Source organism: Astatotilapia calliptera, chromosome 10 (assembly GCF_900246225.1).
Source record: "Astatotilapia calliptera chromosome 10, fAstCal1.2, whole genome shotgun sequence".
In the NCBI taxonomy this organism is placed as follows: Eukaryota; Metazoa; Chordata; class Actinopteri; order Cichliformes; family Cichlidae; genus Astatotilapia; species Astatotilapia calliptera.
Window position 1 is genome coordinate 28708172 of NC_039311.1, and position 16576 is coordinate 28724747.

The 16576-nt window shown below is 40.7% G+C and overlaps 1 protein-coding gene across 3 annotated transcripts in view; it reads right to left on the minus strand.

The window, feature by feature from the left end:
- The window catches only part of clip2 (CAP-GLY domain containing linker protein 2), a 52358-nt gene that overhangs the window by 23209 nt on the left and 12573 nt on the right, over positions 1–16576 (minus strand). For all 3 annotated transcript variants that reach the window (XM_026182302.1, XM_026182303.1, XM_026182304.1), the window contains exons 3-6: positions 14200–14702; positions 6888–7012; positions 2824–3037; positions 236–433 (exon numbers count right to left, since the gene is read on the minus strand). In XM_026182302.1, coding sequence (XP_026038087.1) covers positions 236–433; positions 2824–3037; positions 6888–7012; positions 14200–14702 — 1040 coding nt within the window. The remainder of the gene's footprint in view (positions 1–235; positions 434–2823; positions 3038–6887; positions 7013–14199; positions 14703–16576) is intronic.

The window sequence follows — 16576 nt, forward strand, 5'->3', positions numbered from 1 at the left end:
TTGTGTATCTTGTCACGCTGCGCTAGGCTGTGAATTTAATTAAAGCTAGCCTTAAATATAATGACCACTAAACTGGCTCAGGTAACATCTGCGATCACACGTCGAACATGAACCTGAACATTTACCGTTACTATTACATTTGCCAGTGTCCTGTATTTGGGCCTCTCTTTTCTAAGACATGACGTTGTGCCTGACCAAGTAAGTGTCGAGCTGTGTTTTCCCTACTTCCTCGTACCTGCATGTGCTGAGCCTTGAGGGCGCTCAGCTCTTTCTCCACCTCGCAGATGTGGCTCGTGGCCTTGGCCATCTCCGCCCGCTCCAAGTCCCTCTCGGCCAACAGCTGCTCGATGTGCTGCTGCTTCTCCTTCAGGGCTTCCTGCAGCGCGGTGGTGCCCGAGATCTTCCGTGCGTAGCGCGATGATGTCTCCGTCAGCTTTAAAGGCGGGGAGGAGGGGGACAAAGGAGATAAGACTTTAAGAAGAGGATGAAAGTGTGAACAGAAAGGAAATGCAGATTGGGCTTGATGCATTCAGAAACATCGTTTATCCTGTTAGCCGCACAGGTCCCTCTCAGATCCAACAGAATCCAACATCTCGATGCTTCTGACATCAGACTTTCATCGTTTTCATCGTCTGCTTTGTGATCACAGGAAATCAGCTGTCTGTGACATGACAGGTCTCTGCTTTTTCATAATAAGTCATATTAAAAAAAAAAAGAAGCAAACTTTAAACTTATTTTCTAAATTGTTAGCTACATACGGCTTTAAAAAATATACATGTTCTTCTTCTCTGAGGAAATATCTGGCTGGTTGGGAATATCTGCAGCAGGGAGACCAAAAACAACCATTTAATCACAGTGAATGCTGCAGTATTCTCTTTGGCCACTAGAGGATGCTCTTTGACAGGATTTCTACCAGCCCTCTATACCTCGTCTCATTTCAGCAGCATTTATGGAACTTTCTTTAATAACAAGCTAGATTGAAGCATTCTGCACATAAAACATTACATCTGCACTTTTATGTGTAGATATTTCATATAAAATGTGTCAGTCATGCTCAATTTAATGTCATATGCCTGTGTATTTGACAACCTGTAAGGTAACAAATTCATGCTTTTATGATGGCAACACTATTATGTAGCACATAGACTCACAGTAAGCTTCATACGTTCACAGTGAATCAGAGATCCTTGTGCAAATTTGTGCCCATAATTCACCATCCAAATTAAAAACGGCGCCTGCTTTCTAACCACTTAAGAAAATTAAAACTGTGCAGGACGAAGCATCTTCAGGAAAGACAATTTTGTGCTGTGCCATCAGACTGATAATTCACAAAGGTTGCATTGAGTGCTGCCAACAATTAAGGAAAGTAAAGGGTAGTGTTCTCCATCAGGACCTGGCCCGTACCCAGATGCTAAAATCGATGCGAGATACCCTGATGTCCCATTATTTCAGTCAGTTGCCAGCTGTTGGTGAGGATATTAGTCTTAAAGACGCAGTGCAAGAAACAAGATGTCTGACTTCACTTCATCATCCTCCTGTTTGAATCTGCGGCCACGATATTTCATTAGATTTAAAGACTTTCAGACATTGTAATGTACAGAATTATGAGCAACTAATAAACAGATGTTCCTAATCTTAATAATCATTCCTGTGAATTATTGGGGGGGGGGGGTTGCAGTTAGGTCAAGCAGGTTTTTGGACGATAACAAAATTCAAAATATGGGGATGTTTTTAATATTTGGATAAAAATATTTTGCAGCTGAGAAGTGAGATGCTTTGCCAAGCCTAACAGGGATATGGGTTTTATATGCATATACATATGAACCCTGTGGTCATGTTTACTTACTGACTTTTAAAGGGATCATTTTAGGGAATATTCTCATTTGCTTGCCTGCTAACACTTAGATGAGAAGAATTCTGCCTCTCTCATGTCTGTATGGTAAAGATTACTCCATAGATAGTAGTCAGTTAGCTTAGCTCAGCTCAGGAGCATGTAATTAGCCTGGCTCTGTCCAAAGGTAACAAAAAATGTGCCCACCTCCTCTAAACTCACTTACAAGTTTTGTTTTGCTTAAAGTGGACCTGCAATGAAAACTTGTGGTTTGTATAAGCTACTGTGCAATAGTTAAGGTTATTTCATTTTGTTGCCTCAATGAGGACAGTTATTTGAGTCAGCAGTGCAAGCTGAATTATAGCCAAAAATCGACAAATGGGATCATTCACTGAAGCATGCATTGATTAGGGTAAGTATCAATACAGCAGCCCCCGACTGGCATTTTAGCGATACACTTTCTCTCATCTATCTATCAATCAATCTAGAGATTTACATAACTATATCCATATACAGTATACTGTTACAATATATCCAAACTGTTAAACATATGTGAATTAAACATGTTTCAAACAGCATGAGTATATAAATATAAATCCTCAACATAAGGTTTTCACCATTTTTTCTACTCTTGGCTCTGGCTGATGTCAGCTGACAGGGATTTCCTTATATGGTCATTTCAGGAAGCGACAGCCCCACACACATGCAAAATATGATAATTTTTCTGCTCTGCAAGTTTTTAAATCTGAACTTTCACCTTAAGCCACTTGTGTCTCAAAAGAAACATGAAGCTGAACATCAGCCGATTAGGTCCACTTTAAGCTATAAAGACGACAAGACATCAGGACTGGCTGAGACCTCAAAGGAAGCTTAGAGACATGAGAGTGGTGTCGACCTTCTTATCTAACTGCGAGAAAGAAAATAAGTGCATTTCCCGCCCTCAAATCCACCCACTCTAAGGGCGGATTTGAGGCGCGCTGCAGTCGTCTTACCAGTCCAGCACGGCTCGGACGTCCACCTACAGAGGAGGCCACCGAGCTGACTGAACTGATGGAGGAACTGCTGGGGCTGTGGGCCAGAGAGGAAACTCCCATTGCCACCCGCTTGCTCTTCTTAGCCTTCGCCGGGCTGGTGGAGGGGAAGCCGATGCGGATCACTTTGTGGACTGGAGCAAACAAGCCAAACTTAGGGAGACACTGAAAGTATCTGCAGGAAGAGAAGAAGGGGGAGATGCAAGAGGACGAGGATATTATTTAGAAGTCACAGAGCAGCTTTACAGTCATGTATCTGCAATAGGTTTTCAGTTTTCTCAATGTAGAGAAGGGAATTTTTGATAAATAGTAACAATATTTGAATATATTTTAATATTTGATACATTGGAAATTTGTCTTATAGCTCCTGCAACATCATTTAATTGGTTTGTGAATAAAAACAGAAATAAAATAATAAACTAAAGAGTCGGGAGGCCAGCTACATCATACAGTACATCGTAACAACCTCCCAGCGTGAAAAATGAAGACGCATGAGTAGGGATGGGTACCGGTATCAAAATGATAGTAACCAAACCGAAAAGCAGTGCACATTTCGGTGCTTTATTTCGGTGCTTTTTTTTCCTGTCATACACTTTGAATTCTAGCCAATCATTTTACGTTTGCGAGGATAGTAGGCGGGTCCAGGTACGTACGTTCTTTTAGAGCAGAGCTACAGATTAAAAATGCCCAAGACGAGGCGGTCAAAAGTCTGGCTGTACTTCATAGCAAAATATGCAAACTCAGCAGCCTGCAACAAGTGCTTTAAAACAAACAACAGAATTAGAATGAAAACAACGGAATTAGAATGTATAGAACAGAGTTTGAATGAAAGCAACAGAATTCTGAAACAAACAATAGAATTTGAATAAAAAGAGTAGAATTAGAATGAAAACAACAGCATTTGAATGAAAACAACGAAATTAGAATGAAACAGACCAGAATTTGAATGAAAACAATGAAATTAGAATGAATGAAAACAACGGAATTTCAATGAAAAGAACGGAATTAGAATGAACAGACCAGAATTTGAATCAAAACAATGGAATTAGAATGAAAACAACAGCATTTGAATGAAAACAATGGAATTTGAATGAAAACAACGGAATTAGAATGTACAGAACAGAGTTTGAATGAAAGCAACAGAATTCTAAAACAAACAATAGAATTTGAATAAAAAGAGTAGAATTAGAATGAAAACAAAAGCATTTGAATGAAAACAACGGAATTTCAATGAAAAGAACGGAATTAGAATGAAATGAATAGAATTTGAATGAAAACAACGGAATTACAATGAACAGAACAAAATTTGAATAAAAACAATGAAATTTGAATGAAAACGACAGAATTTGAATGAAAACAATGGAAGTTTAAGGTGATACTGTGCAAAGGAGGTAACACCTTAAATCCGATGAAACACCTGGCGACGCATAGCGTTTTTTTTAAAAGCCGTATTTGATAGCTTGCTGCGAGACCTCACACCGAGCGCATCTACTGTGGGTGGGTTGCCTGTTATCGGACTCGGAGTTAGCAACATCCCCCAAAAACACGAAGAGGCGAGTCCTGGCCCCTAGCCCTGGCAGTGTAGCAGAAATGATGACGGATGATGATGGCAGCAGCAGCCATTCTTCATCTGCGTGAGTAGCCTAATGTTGTCCGTGTGTAATTTACATTGAGTAGGCTAACCACGTTATTACATTAATGCATGTAAGGTGAACTAGCAAACATCATCATAGTTACATGCGGCTGTCTTCTTGTTTGATGGCAGATACTCCCTTCACCCTGGCCAAAAAGGCTAAAATGACCAAAGAAAAAGTGGAAAACAGTTAAACATGAGAGGTTTTTGGACAAAGTTTGTGTTTTTTCCATTGTTTAAGCACTGCTTCCAGCCAAGAGTGATACCATATATGCCCTCTAGCTGCAGAAAAGGCTAACATTGTTATCTTTTTACAAAAATACAGCTGAACATGAGAGGTTTTTGGACCAATTTTGTGTTCTCCATTCTTTAAGCACCGGTTTGAGCACCGTTTAAGCACCAGCACCATTTCAAAAGTACCGGTTTAGCACCGGTATCGGATAAAACCTAAACGATACCCATCCCTACGCATGAGTGACAAACACTGCAGTTCCTGAAGCGGCCACTTGAGGCTCAATCCTAAAGTGACTCATGTTAACATGGCCTCCCGTGTTTTAAGGCCCGCATCTATAGCATAAATAAATACACTTATAGCCAGGTACCAGAAGCAGTTTTGTTCTCTATAGCTAATTCCCCTACATGACAAGTACTGTGGTGTGAAAAACTGTTTGCCCCCTTCCTGATTTCCTAGTGGCTTGCATATTTGTCACGCTTACATGTTTCAGATTATCAGATCATCATAATTTTAATATTACACAAAGAGGGATTTTTTTTTATATAATTACCCCTTTACATTTCTTTAGTATGTAAAGTTTAAGAAAAAACATTTGAAGTGGCGCCAGCTAGCTACGAGCTAGGCCTCCGCTAACTTTAGTCAATCTAAAATATGTTTATGTTATTTTTATGAGATTATCTGTTTGAATTATATATAATATGACCTGCTTTAGGATTAATTGTACTGAAAGATAACAAATGGGTCTGGTTATTTAAATCCTAGTATTTTGTCTCTGTTACTGTTTTACGCTAACTAGCTGGTATCTGCAGTTTGCTAACAAAACTAGCTAGAATTTGAGCTAAGCTAATAACTTCTTTTAGATTCAAAAAGCCGACATGGTGACAGCTGCAAAGTATCTGTTGGATTTCTTTGTCATATATAGAGGACAGTGAGTATATTTTCATTTACCTGCTCATTAACTAACAAGGAAAAGAACATTAAGTTACAGGAATGCAAAGACTTTTCTAACCTTTCTTTAAGTATCTCTAGCTAAGAATTTATAAGGCTTTGGGTTTTTTGTTCTTTCAGATGGAGAACTGCGCTGCCCTGTGTCGTTCCCTTGAGTGGAGCTGGTCTTCCTGGGTTTGAACTTCCACGCCTGCTGTAACTACGTTATTCTCTGCCAGTTCATTGCATCCACAATGGTGGTAACTTGTCTGCCTGAAGCCTTTTACCTCGTCTTTGAAAAGTCATCCCTTGAAAAGTGTATCCCTGCGGAGTCAGGAGCTCACAACCAGGCTCCCAGTGGATTCAGGTACCACCCTGCCACTCACGCGCCCTCACGCGCCCGCCCACAGGTACCCTGTCCCAATCTCTTTTCTCCTGCATTCTCAAGTCAGACCTTACCTGTAAAAAAAACCTCACCTGTAAGCTCTCCCTCTCTACAGACACCACCCAGATTCATTTCCTCACAGTCTGTCACTGCTCAACACTCACTCGCAAACAAAAATTTATAGACTTTATAGACTTATAGACTTTATATTGGTCACAGTCTGATCTTTGGGTCCAAAAATTATAAAATTATGACAGATGACAGATTTAAGAAACAAGACAAACACGCCTTTGTTGTGTTTTTATTTCATGCTGTAGTGTTATTTTTCCCTCTAACTACAGTTTAATGGAACACGTGGTTCTGGTTTTATCGCCTCACTGTCCATCTATATTTGATATTGGGTATAATGATATAAGTATTATTGTATAATATTTATAACTCAACAAACTAATAACCTATCCAGAAAAATCTAGCATAGATTGCTACTGGATCCTGAGTATCATTAAAAAATGTTAGTTTTACATTCTTGTTGCTTGGCTCTAAAATTTCACCAGCACTTCAAAATGCCTGGAACTACATTTCAAATGTTTTAAGACATTTCCCATGATTGAAAGGGGGATGATGTGTGCTATGCGGGCTAAGCAAGAGTCTGAAGGAGTAAATATGAGGATAAAAAACAGTCCAGAGCAGCTCTGAGCGAGAAGGTCGAACTGTTTCATTGAAAAACAGATGAGAGCACAAACGGCCGAGCGGACAGATCAACATCCCTCCCCTTGATTTCCTTTTAGGGTAAGAAGAGAGCAGGAATTTGGGGATCTTGAGGCATGCATAGTGTTTGTATATACCTTGTACCAGCTACTGCACCATCATTCTTCCCCAGAGGCTCATCCAGCTCGACCCCACACCATTCGCCCTTAGCGAAGTCTGTCTCCCCCATATAGCGTATGACGCCCATCTTCGAGCCCCCAACCTGACAACAACAACAAAGGGAAGAAATCAGTTACACTTAAATACAAACAATTCAATACAAAGTGTCAAATTGTTGAGTTTTACACTGTCTTTAACATCATAATCAAATCTGACTCTATGTAATTTCACACATCAGTTCCCATAATCCCTTTTGCCTCTGTAAGATAGAGACCGTTGCTACTGATGCGCTCTTCTTTCTATTAACTTATTTAAGATGCAGTTGAGTCAGGAAATATATGGATCCTTTACTTTTTTCAGACTTTATTGTAATGGAGCTTTCATTTTAAATTCTAATATGTGGCGTGAGTAACCGGTTCTACAATTTACAGACTTCCCCTAAACGCAGCACATGCAGACTGTCATTAAGTTACACTTATGGAAAGAGGACACCTAGAAGGAGAGAAGAAGAGTCACAGTAAGCAGAGATCCTGGATTAACAAAGGAAGTTAAAAACAATCATTGAGATACCCATTATCTCTGACTGGGGGTTTAGGTTTAGGTCAATAAATGAGTCATTTATGAAACAATGTGTAAAGTTGTCTTTTAAAAGCGGATCATCAACTGTTGTTTGGGAACACTTTGGATTTACAGTATGTGCAACAGTCCAACACAACTATTTTACTCCACTGCCTGAAAACACACCATAAACTGCAGGACAACAAATGCATCGAGGAAAAGAAAAACGATGCACTAGTTGCTAACGTGAATTTTACAAAGTCGCCTCAGAAGTCTGCAAAGATCCACTGAACACGTTCATGCAATCATTAAGACATTGCTTATCGTTAAGTGTCCAGTAAACACGGTAACGAAGGCTTCAGGAAAAGCGTCAACTTAACGAACAAAAAACATGTTATCGCATCAAACAAGCATCTAAAACAGCGAAAACCCCGCGCCAGTGGAGGGACACACAGCTGTTGAGTATTTTGCTACAAGTTTCATTCACAGTTTCATTCACAGCCATCGATGGTACAATGAACAGAGCGAAAGAGAATATTTATATTTGTGTCTGAAGATGTTTTACACGTGAAGATGAAAGCAGTGCCCTGTTTCTTGAATTTTGTGCTCAGGTTTAACTTTAAAAGCTTCTGAACAGACTGGTCGAGGTGTACTTTTTTCTCTCAAATATCTCTTTTCTAATGATGGCCTTGAACTCCAGTGCTGGTCAGGCTCCACATCACAAACACAGGATGCTCTTCTAATGAGAAATGTCAGCAGTTATGACCATGACGGTGTAATTTTAGCATTTTCTGTTCAAGATGTTCCTTCTTGCGGTCGAGACGGTAAATGTGTGGGTGTTGGCATAAGCAGGGTCTCTTTTTCTGTAACGTAGAGGTGCACACAATAACATTAAGCTCCCTGTGTCATGGTCCTGGGCCATGTTGGCCCAGTGTTCTTAGTTTTCTTGTATGTTTGTATTTTGTTCCCTATTTAGGCCATGTTTCCTGAGTTGCCCTGTTGTGTTGTTCCCTAAGTGTTTTCCCTTCGTGGCTTTTACCCCCTGTGTGCCCCTCTGTGTATCTGTGAGCCCTCGTCTCTCCTTATGTTTTATTCCATGTTTCCCCTGCCCGTTATGTCTGTTTTCCCCGTGCTCTCTCTCCTCCTGTCTGAACCTCTGTACTTCCTGTTTGACTCTGCCCGTCTCCCGTCAGTGTTCAGTTCACCCCGCCCTGTCTCGTTATGGTTATCTGTGTCAGCTGTGTTCCCCGTGTGTTCCCACTTTCCTCGTTAACCCTCTGTGTATTTCTGTCTGCGTCTCCCTCTGTTCGGCGTCGCGTTCTCCCTCATTGTTGTGTGGATTCCCTGTGTCTCCCTACGAGTGTTAGTTTATTGATTCCCAGTTTAGTTGAGTTCTGTATTTCCTATGTTCTGCCTGTCAGCAATAAAGCTGCTTTTGAGTTCATCCCCGTGTTTGTGAATCTTGCGATTGGGTCCTCCTCCCGCCTGCCACACAGCCGAACCATGACACCCTGTCAAACTGTCTTACCTGGACACTTGAATATAGAGAAGTGGTATGCTTTTGGGGGACATGTATATTCTAATAAGCGAAAATGTCTGCTGTAGAAACAAAGGCATAGAATTTTTACTCTCCTGTCATTATAAATATATTAAAAAAGTTCAAAGACAACACTCAACACTAAAATCCTCCAGGAATCCAGTTTGTAATTATAGAAGTCAAAACAGAAACGTTTCCGTTCTGCTTCCATCAGCACCTAACCTTGTTATTTATTCACTTTCAATCGTTCGGCTAATCAGCTGTTTGAACTTACTCCAGAAATGAGATATTTGACTAGGCTAACTCAATACATGTAAACTCTGCTTCACTCACTTCTCTCAATTCTGTATTTTCCAGTCAGAAAAAAGTAGGTTTCCTGTGAGGAAGATGATCTAAACTGATGGCTGAGGACTGTCCTTCACACATGGTGACCACATTTATGACAAAAACCATCACAGACGTGCACAGATACTCAGCATTTAAGAGGAGAGCCTTTAAAGAGAAAGCACACTACAGTCAGAGATGACAAAAGCAACATGGTTACATTTTATTCATCTCCTTTGTGTTAATTTAATTTATCTGAATCTCCATCTGTATCTATTTACCTATTGTTCGATTACAATACTCCCATTCCCAGTGCACTGAACAGGTGGAAAAATGCTTAGAGCAACAGATGCTTCTGTATTTATCTACAATTTAAGAATCGTAATTGTTGTTTTGGAGTCCATCAGAGTCTCTTATAAAATATTTTTACACATGGCTGGATTCAGCATGAAACAGAAGACAAGGACAGACTAAAATAAAGCGTGGTGAGTCACTCCTCTATTGTCAAATTAATATTCCACTCCTGAGCTGACTCTGTCCTTCTCTTAAACCACTGAGGCCAAAGTGGAAGCTGTGCCAAGAAAGACTGTGGTGTCACAAGTTATTAAACCGAGATGGTTTGCTGTCTGCTGGGGTGCGTGATGTCTCAGTGACTCTGTGTTAAAATGCCAGCAGGGCCAAAGCAGCCAGTCAGCATAAGCCCCAATCTTGGCTCCTCTTATTTTCAAAGTCATCTGAAAGCTTCACTCCAAGGTATTCAAGATAAAACTGTTCTACACGACTAAATCCCAACATCAACGAGGAACTAGTCTTACTTTTTTTATGCCACATCATGATGTGACACGAAAAGAATCCATTTACCCCAAACCTCAAGCAGCCGCAGGAACAACTTGTTAAAACATAATAAATGGTACAATAAACGTATACTTGACCGCAGCAGGTTTATAGAACTTCGGGAGCAGAAATTAGCATCAGGGTTAGCAAAGGCTAAAATTATCCCAAGATTCATTAATGAGCTGAAAATATGTGGCAATTTAAGAAAAAGTTCATTTTTAATTTGGTGGCAGCAACATGCTTTAAGTTGGGACTGCAGCAACAAAAGAGTGGAAAAGTAAACTAATTGGCAATTGGCAGCAGGTGAGTAACATGACTGAGTATAAAAAGAGCATCTTAGAGAGGCAGAGTTTCACCAGTTTTAGAAAGAAACTGCAACAATTAAACAAATATTTTTCATCAGTGATTCAGAGAATCTAGAGAAATCCCTGAGTGCAAGCGACAAAGCTGCGCATCTGTACTGAATGTCTGTAATCTTTAGGCCCTGCAGGCAGCACTACGTTAAAACCAGGAGTGATTATGTCATGGAAGTCAGTGCATGGACTCTGGAATGCTTCCAGAATTCACTGGCTGTCACTGGCTGTCTATCATGCCATATGTGACCATGACCATTATGCAGCTATACTTAAAAGTTATACTTTTACTCAAAAGTTGCAGGGAAAACACTACCTAGGCTGCTCTTGTTCTCACCTTTGAGTCCTGGTGAGTCAATACACTGTGTATAGTTCTGTGTCACTACTTTTGCATACTGCAGCCAACACCTTGTAGCCATATAGTCACACTTTGACTCAGGTAATCTGTCATCAGTGACAGTAACTCTAATTTTGCAAATTTCCTTGAAATATCAAGATATAGTTTCGAGGCTGTATCACCCACCCTTAGCTGCCAATTTGCAGCAACAATAACAACCTGGCACCTGCACATTCTGATTAGCATACATATATTCACACCTAGAGCGCACCTGCAGACCTTTTCAACATCAAAGTAAATCAGAGAGTGTAAAAGTGCACTGTGTCAGATTTGCTAGTTTTAAGTATCAGGGCTCGCAAAATCGCTAGCCCGACGTCCCGGCCTTACATCTAGATCATCATACAAGCTGGTTACTGGATGATTTCTATCCTGTAGCAGGGTCTCAAGGCCATGCAAGAACAGCAGTTTTTGTAAAAACATGTAAAAACATAAATTTTATATCATAAAAAAAACCTTTTTAGATATTGCACCTTTTATCTCTACTTTCTCTGGATACAAGCTTGCAGAGAGGATTATAAGTGCTTTACTTTATAGAGCCCCTCTCATCTACGTCTGCTGGCTCCAGGATTTAAAGTCCTAATTTTAGATTATTCATTTCATGGCTAATGCACTACTTATTAACCTATCATTAGCCTGCACACACTGTATCAAGCTGTAGTCTGCAACTGTCTGCTAGTGGACAACCTCGAAACTATATCTTGATGAGTCTTAACAACCATTAGAGAAGTTTCTAGGTTTTTCCAAGGTAGCTATGACAGAAACCGCTCAGTTCAGAAAACAGCTTTAAAAGTTACGCCTAGTAGACTTTAAAGAGATAAAGAGTCAAGAGTGAATGCGTATACACCGATGGACTCCACTAAAATCTCAAAACCATAGTAATAAGCAGCCATATACGCCCAGTTACTCATACCATAGTGGTTTTGCGATTGTGCAACAGGAAGAAGTTCAGTGACTAGCATGCCTTTGAGTGGCTTTGGAGTTATTCAAATAAACAGCAGCCACATCACATGCAGTTCCACTGGAAGAAAAGGCTCATTTAACTTCTGCTGATCTCTCCAGTAGCAGAGATCGAATTTCCCAGAGGAACCCACCCGAGGGATTAATAAAGTTCTATCTTATCTTAGATGGCCTCTGGGGACAGCCTCTGGTTAAATACTAAAGCTAACAAAGGAGAGGCAGTTCTGAACTTCCCATGGGTGTTCGGATTTCGAAGGTGCCAAGGGTCTGAGGCTGTCCCCTCTTTTGGGAAACACTTCTTTAATTCATCTTTATATACATATATATATATATATATATATATATATATAGACATTCTCTCTCTCTCTCTCTCTCTCTCTCTCTCTCTCTCTATATATATATATATATATATAGAGAGAGAGAGAGAGAGAGAGAGAGAGAGAGAGAATCTTACACATATATGTGTATATACATATATATATATGTATATATGTATATATATGTATATATATATATATATAGACATTCTCTATATATATATATATATAGACATTCTCTATATATATATATATAGACATTCTCTCTCTCTCTCTCTCTCTCTCTCTCTCTCTCTCTATATATATATATATATATATATATATATATATATATATATATATATATATATATATATATATATATAGACATTCTCTATATATATATATATATATATAGACATTCTCTCTCTCTCTCTCTCTCTCTCTCTCTCTATATATATATATATATATATATATATATATATATATATATATATATAGACATTCTCTCTCTCTCTCTCTCTCTCTCTAATATATATATATATATATATATATATAAATCTGGGTGACATTCTCTTGAGGCAAACTTTTAAACACACATCAGCAAAGTCTGCCCTTAGTTCAGTATTACTCTAGCGTTCTGTCAGGGCCTCGCCCCGCTCTCTGGCAAAGACGCCCCCAGAGTGTCGACTGCTACTATCACATAGCTCAATACCTAATTGAGAAAAATAGACCTTCCTTTTTGTCCACAGTGTGTAATCTGATTTTCATAGTTTTCGCTCATTTCACAAAATTTTGGAGGCGGTGTTGTACTTCCAAATGTGACACAACTGCATGGCAGCACATCCGAGCCGCCGCAGTGAGATGGATTACACAGGAGAGGTTTAGGAAAATGATGGATTCACAGATCAATGTGTCAGCAGTGGTATCTCCTCTCTTAAGTGCTGAAAGTAATCTGGAGTGATTTACAATATTGACCAGGAGGAAGGCTTTCGGGCTCCCCGCTTTTGACGGCGCAGGATCTGATGTAGATATCCCCTGTGTCCATCACTTAATGGAAATCCACGTGACCCGATAATCCCATACAGTAGGCGGTGTATAGACTAACAGGAGCCAGTGGGAAGAAAATGCAAGAAGCAGATAAACATATTCTTCCTGTTGAGGTTTAGTGACATTCTCACCAGCTTTGGTGCTGATGAGAATGGAAAAGGATGATGGAAAAGGAAAAAGATGCAAGAGAGGTTGGGTGAAGGTTAAATCCTAGCACTAAGACCAAATAAAGGAAAACTGAACTTCCCCAAAGAATCAGTCAATGTCTCACATTACACTGCATCAATCCAGTTTTACTGAGGCCTGCATGAAATACTAATTAGGAAGTCATTGCTCAGTTACTACTGAGAATTGTGTTAATTTCAAATGTTTACAGATAATCAAGTTAAAACCGTCCACATTTAAAAGGGCAGGGAAATTATTTATCTTCGCATTTGTTAAAGACACGGCAAATGGGAACATGGTTACATGGGAAGGTCAACACAGTTCTGTCTGTGGCTTGTAAAGCACCCGACATGTTTGTGCAATGGTGGCGCCAACAGAGCTTTGCAAACCATCATGTACATCAGGGATCTTAAACTCATTTTACATTGTGGGCCAGACCAGTGACGCTCGCCTTTCTGTGGGTCTAAAGAAGTTTGATTACACACTGAGCACCTTAATAAAAGAATAAGTGCAAATACAACTACACATTTCATTTTCTACCTGATAATGAAATGCTTCTACAGCAAATGAAAGAAATTGCATGTCTCTTTGGCTTTAATTGGAAGAATTTTAATGTAAAATTACCGAATAAAGATTAAAATAAAGCTTTAAAACTTGTTAAAATAGTTAAAAGTCCAAAATTTATACCTTCTTTTGTGTTTTCCAGTTTTCTGGTAGGCTCGGACTAGTCTTTGTTGGGCCTATTCTGGGCCCTGGGTCTTATGTTTGACCCCCATGATCTGCATGCTATAATGGTAGTGTTACATGTGGTCTACTCACCAAAACTCGATCTCCAACTCGAAGATCCTTATCACCTGCTTTTTTAACCGAACCACTGTCAGACATGTTGGACCCAGACTCATTTCCCGTTTTCACGGCGCTGTTGAGCAGGCCCTCTCTGAGTGGTACCACCACCCGCTGGCCGGCGGGGGCGCCGCCGCCGCCACCCTGCTGAGTCTGATTCTGGGTTGAGTCGGTGGAGTGGCTGTCGCTCCCCTCTCCGACTGGCTGTCGGGTGAGCTTTGAGGGTCGCGTAAAGATTCCCTGGAGGGGCTGGCACTCAAAGTAGCGCACGCCACCCACTGAACCATCGTTTTTGCCAACTAGGTCATTCAGTATGACGCCTGCCCACTGTCCTGGAGCAAACTGGGTCTCCCCTAGGTAGGCGATAACTCCTGGTTTCACACCGTTGACCCAAACCTGTTCGCCAACGGTGTAATCCCCCAAAACATCGTCGCCCTCTTCCGAGATTTTAGTTGGAGTGGTGGGCTTCAGCGCAGCACCTGGAAAAAGCACAGAAACACAGTTATCTGCCATGTTGCAGAGCAACACAAGGATTCATATAACAAAAGCAGAATGTGCTTAAAGGCATTAAAACTAAAAGGTGCATGGAAACTGTGTCATTTCTTCTTACAGTCATTACACTCCTCTCTGATTTAAGTTGCGAACACTGTGTACATTGTGAGGCCATCCTCATTCACAGTCCAGCAGAATCGCCTTCACACTATTCATCCTGTTTGACCATGCCAGCAGAAAAAAAAGCTTGTGTGGCAGCATCTAGCACAACAGAGCAGTTTGTGCAAGATTAGGCGATAGTCTAATTCCTTCTGAAAAGTGGGTCAGAGAGACGGTATCTGTGATGTGCCGGTGATTAACCCTGCCATCAGCCCTGTGATATCGCCTATTTGACACATAGAAGAGCTGGATGTCTGTTCTCATCCGCACAGCCTGTAAACCGGGAGGGGCACCGTTGGCACGAGGTCTGGTGCACCGCGCTGCCGTAAAAGCGTGTTTATCTATGTCTGTGTGCAGGAGTGGTTGGTGCCAGGACGGTCTCCCCGACACCCTGAGAGCGGGCCCGGGGCTTTGTGGGCTCCAGTGGCTGTGCTCGATGCATGTTATGCCCCAATTGCTTCCATATGCTGCTATGTGAGCCGCAAATGAAAATGGGTACAACTTCAAAGGGGATTTAACTTGATTATAGAGTTTAGAAGCTCTTAGGAATGTGCTGCTTCTGGTAAATCGCTGTTCTGGGGAAAACTGATGACTGACTGATAATTTTGTTCAGTGTCAAGAAGTGGTCATCTTGAAGATGGATGCCTTTCAAAAGGTTACTTTTTTCTCTGACCGTGGACAAAGTTTAGGCTTCGAGGCATCTAGCACCATTTACCATTTCACACAAATATACCAGCTGAACTGAAAGTATTGACCAGACGATGGTCATTAATCAATTATGTGTCAAAATGGATGTGGCCCAGGGTAAACTGACATTTAGCATCAGCATCAACCATCAGTCAGTCTGTGTTTGACCCACATTTCTGATTGCATAGTCCTGGGGTGTCCAACTCCAGTCCTCGAGAGCTACTGTCCTGCAGCTTTTAGATGCATCCCTACTCCAACACAGCTGAATCAAATGGTTGGGTTACCTCTTCAGCATGCAATCAAGTTAAGTAAAGGCCCAGTAACAAGCCATTCATTTGATTCAGCTGTGTTGGAGTAGGGATGCATCTAAAAGCTGCAGGACAGCAGCTCTCGTGGACTGGAATTGGACACTCCTGGTATAGTATTTTATCCCATTCGAATTGTGAAGCCCAGCACATCCAGAACAGCAAAGATAGTTGAGAAACACTTGCAGTCAGGCCTCCTTACTCCAAATAAAATAAGATTCTAACAAGCTTAAATGTCAAGCTGTGGTATCACCACCTTTATTGTTTAACACAACCTGAACTCTCTCCGGCAAGCTTTCCTGTAACTTCTTTAAGTAGTCTCAGGAACTATTGTCCAGGCTTCCTGAAGGACATTCAAAGCTCTTTTTTTGGATGCTGTCTGCTTCAATAATGTTGACGTCCGGGCTCTGGCAAAGCCGGTCCATGACTGATAGTGTTCAACTGTGTGCTCTTTTTATTTATGTATGCTTTACAGTGTGTTGGGATCATTATCACTGTCCAGAGTCCTCAAAGTTTCAAGGAGCTACTTAAAACTTCTTTTTTTTTTATCTCTGTCAAACTTTGTAATCTTTAGCATTTTCTTATTTTTAATTAAAGAAATGCAAACAATTGTGTGCTTGTGGAACAGGCTGCCAGTAACAAGGAGTGAACTGAAAATGAGTGAAAAAGCAGCTAACATCTAGAGAAAACTTCGAAAGACCGTCAGGAAG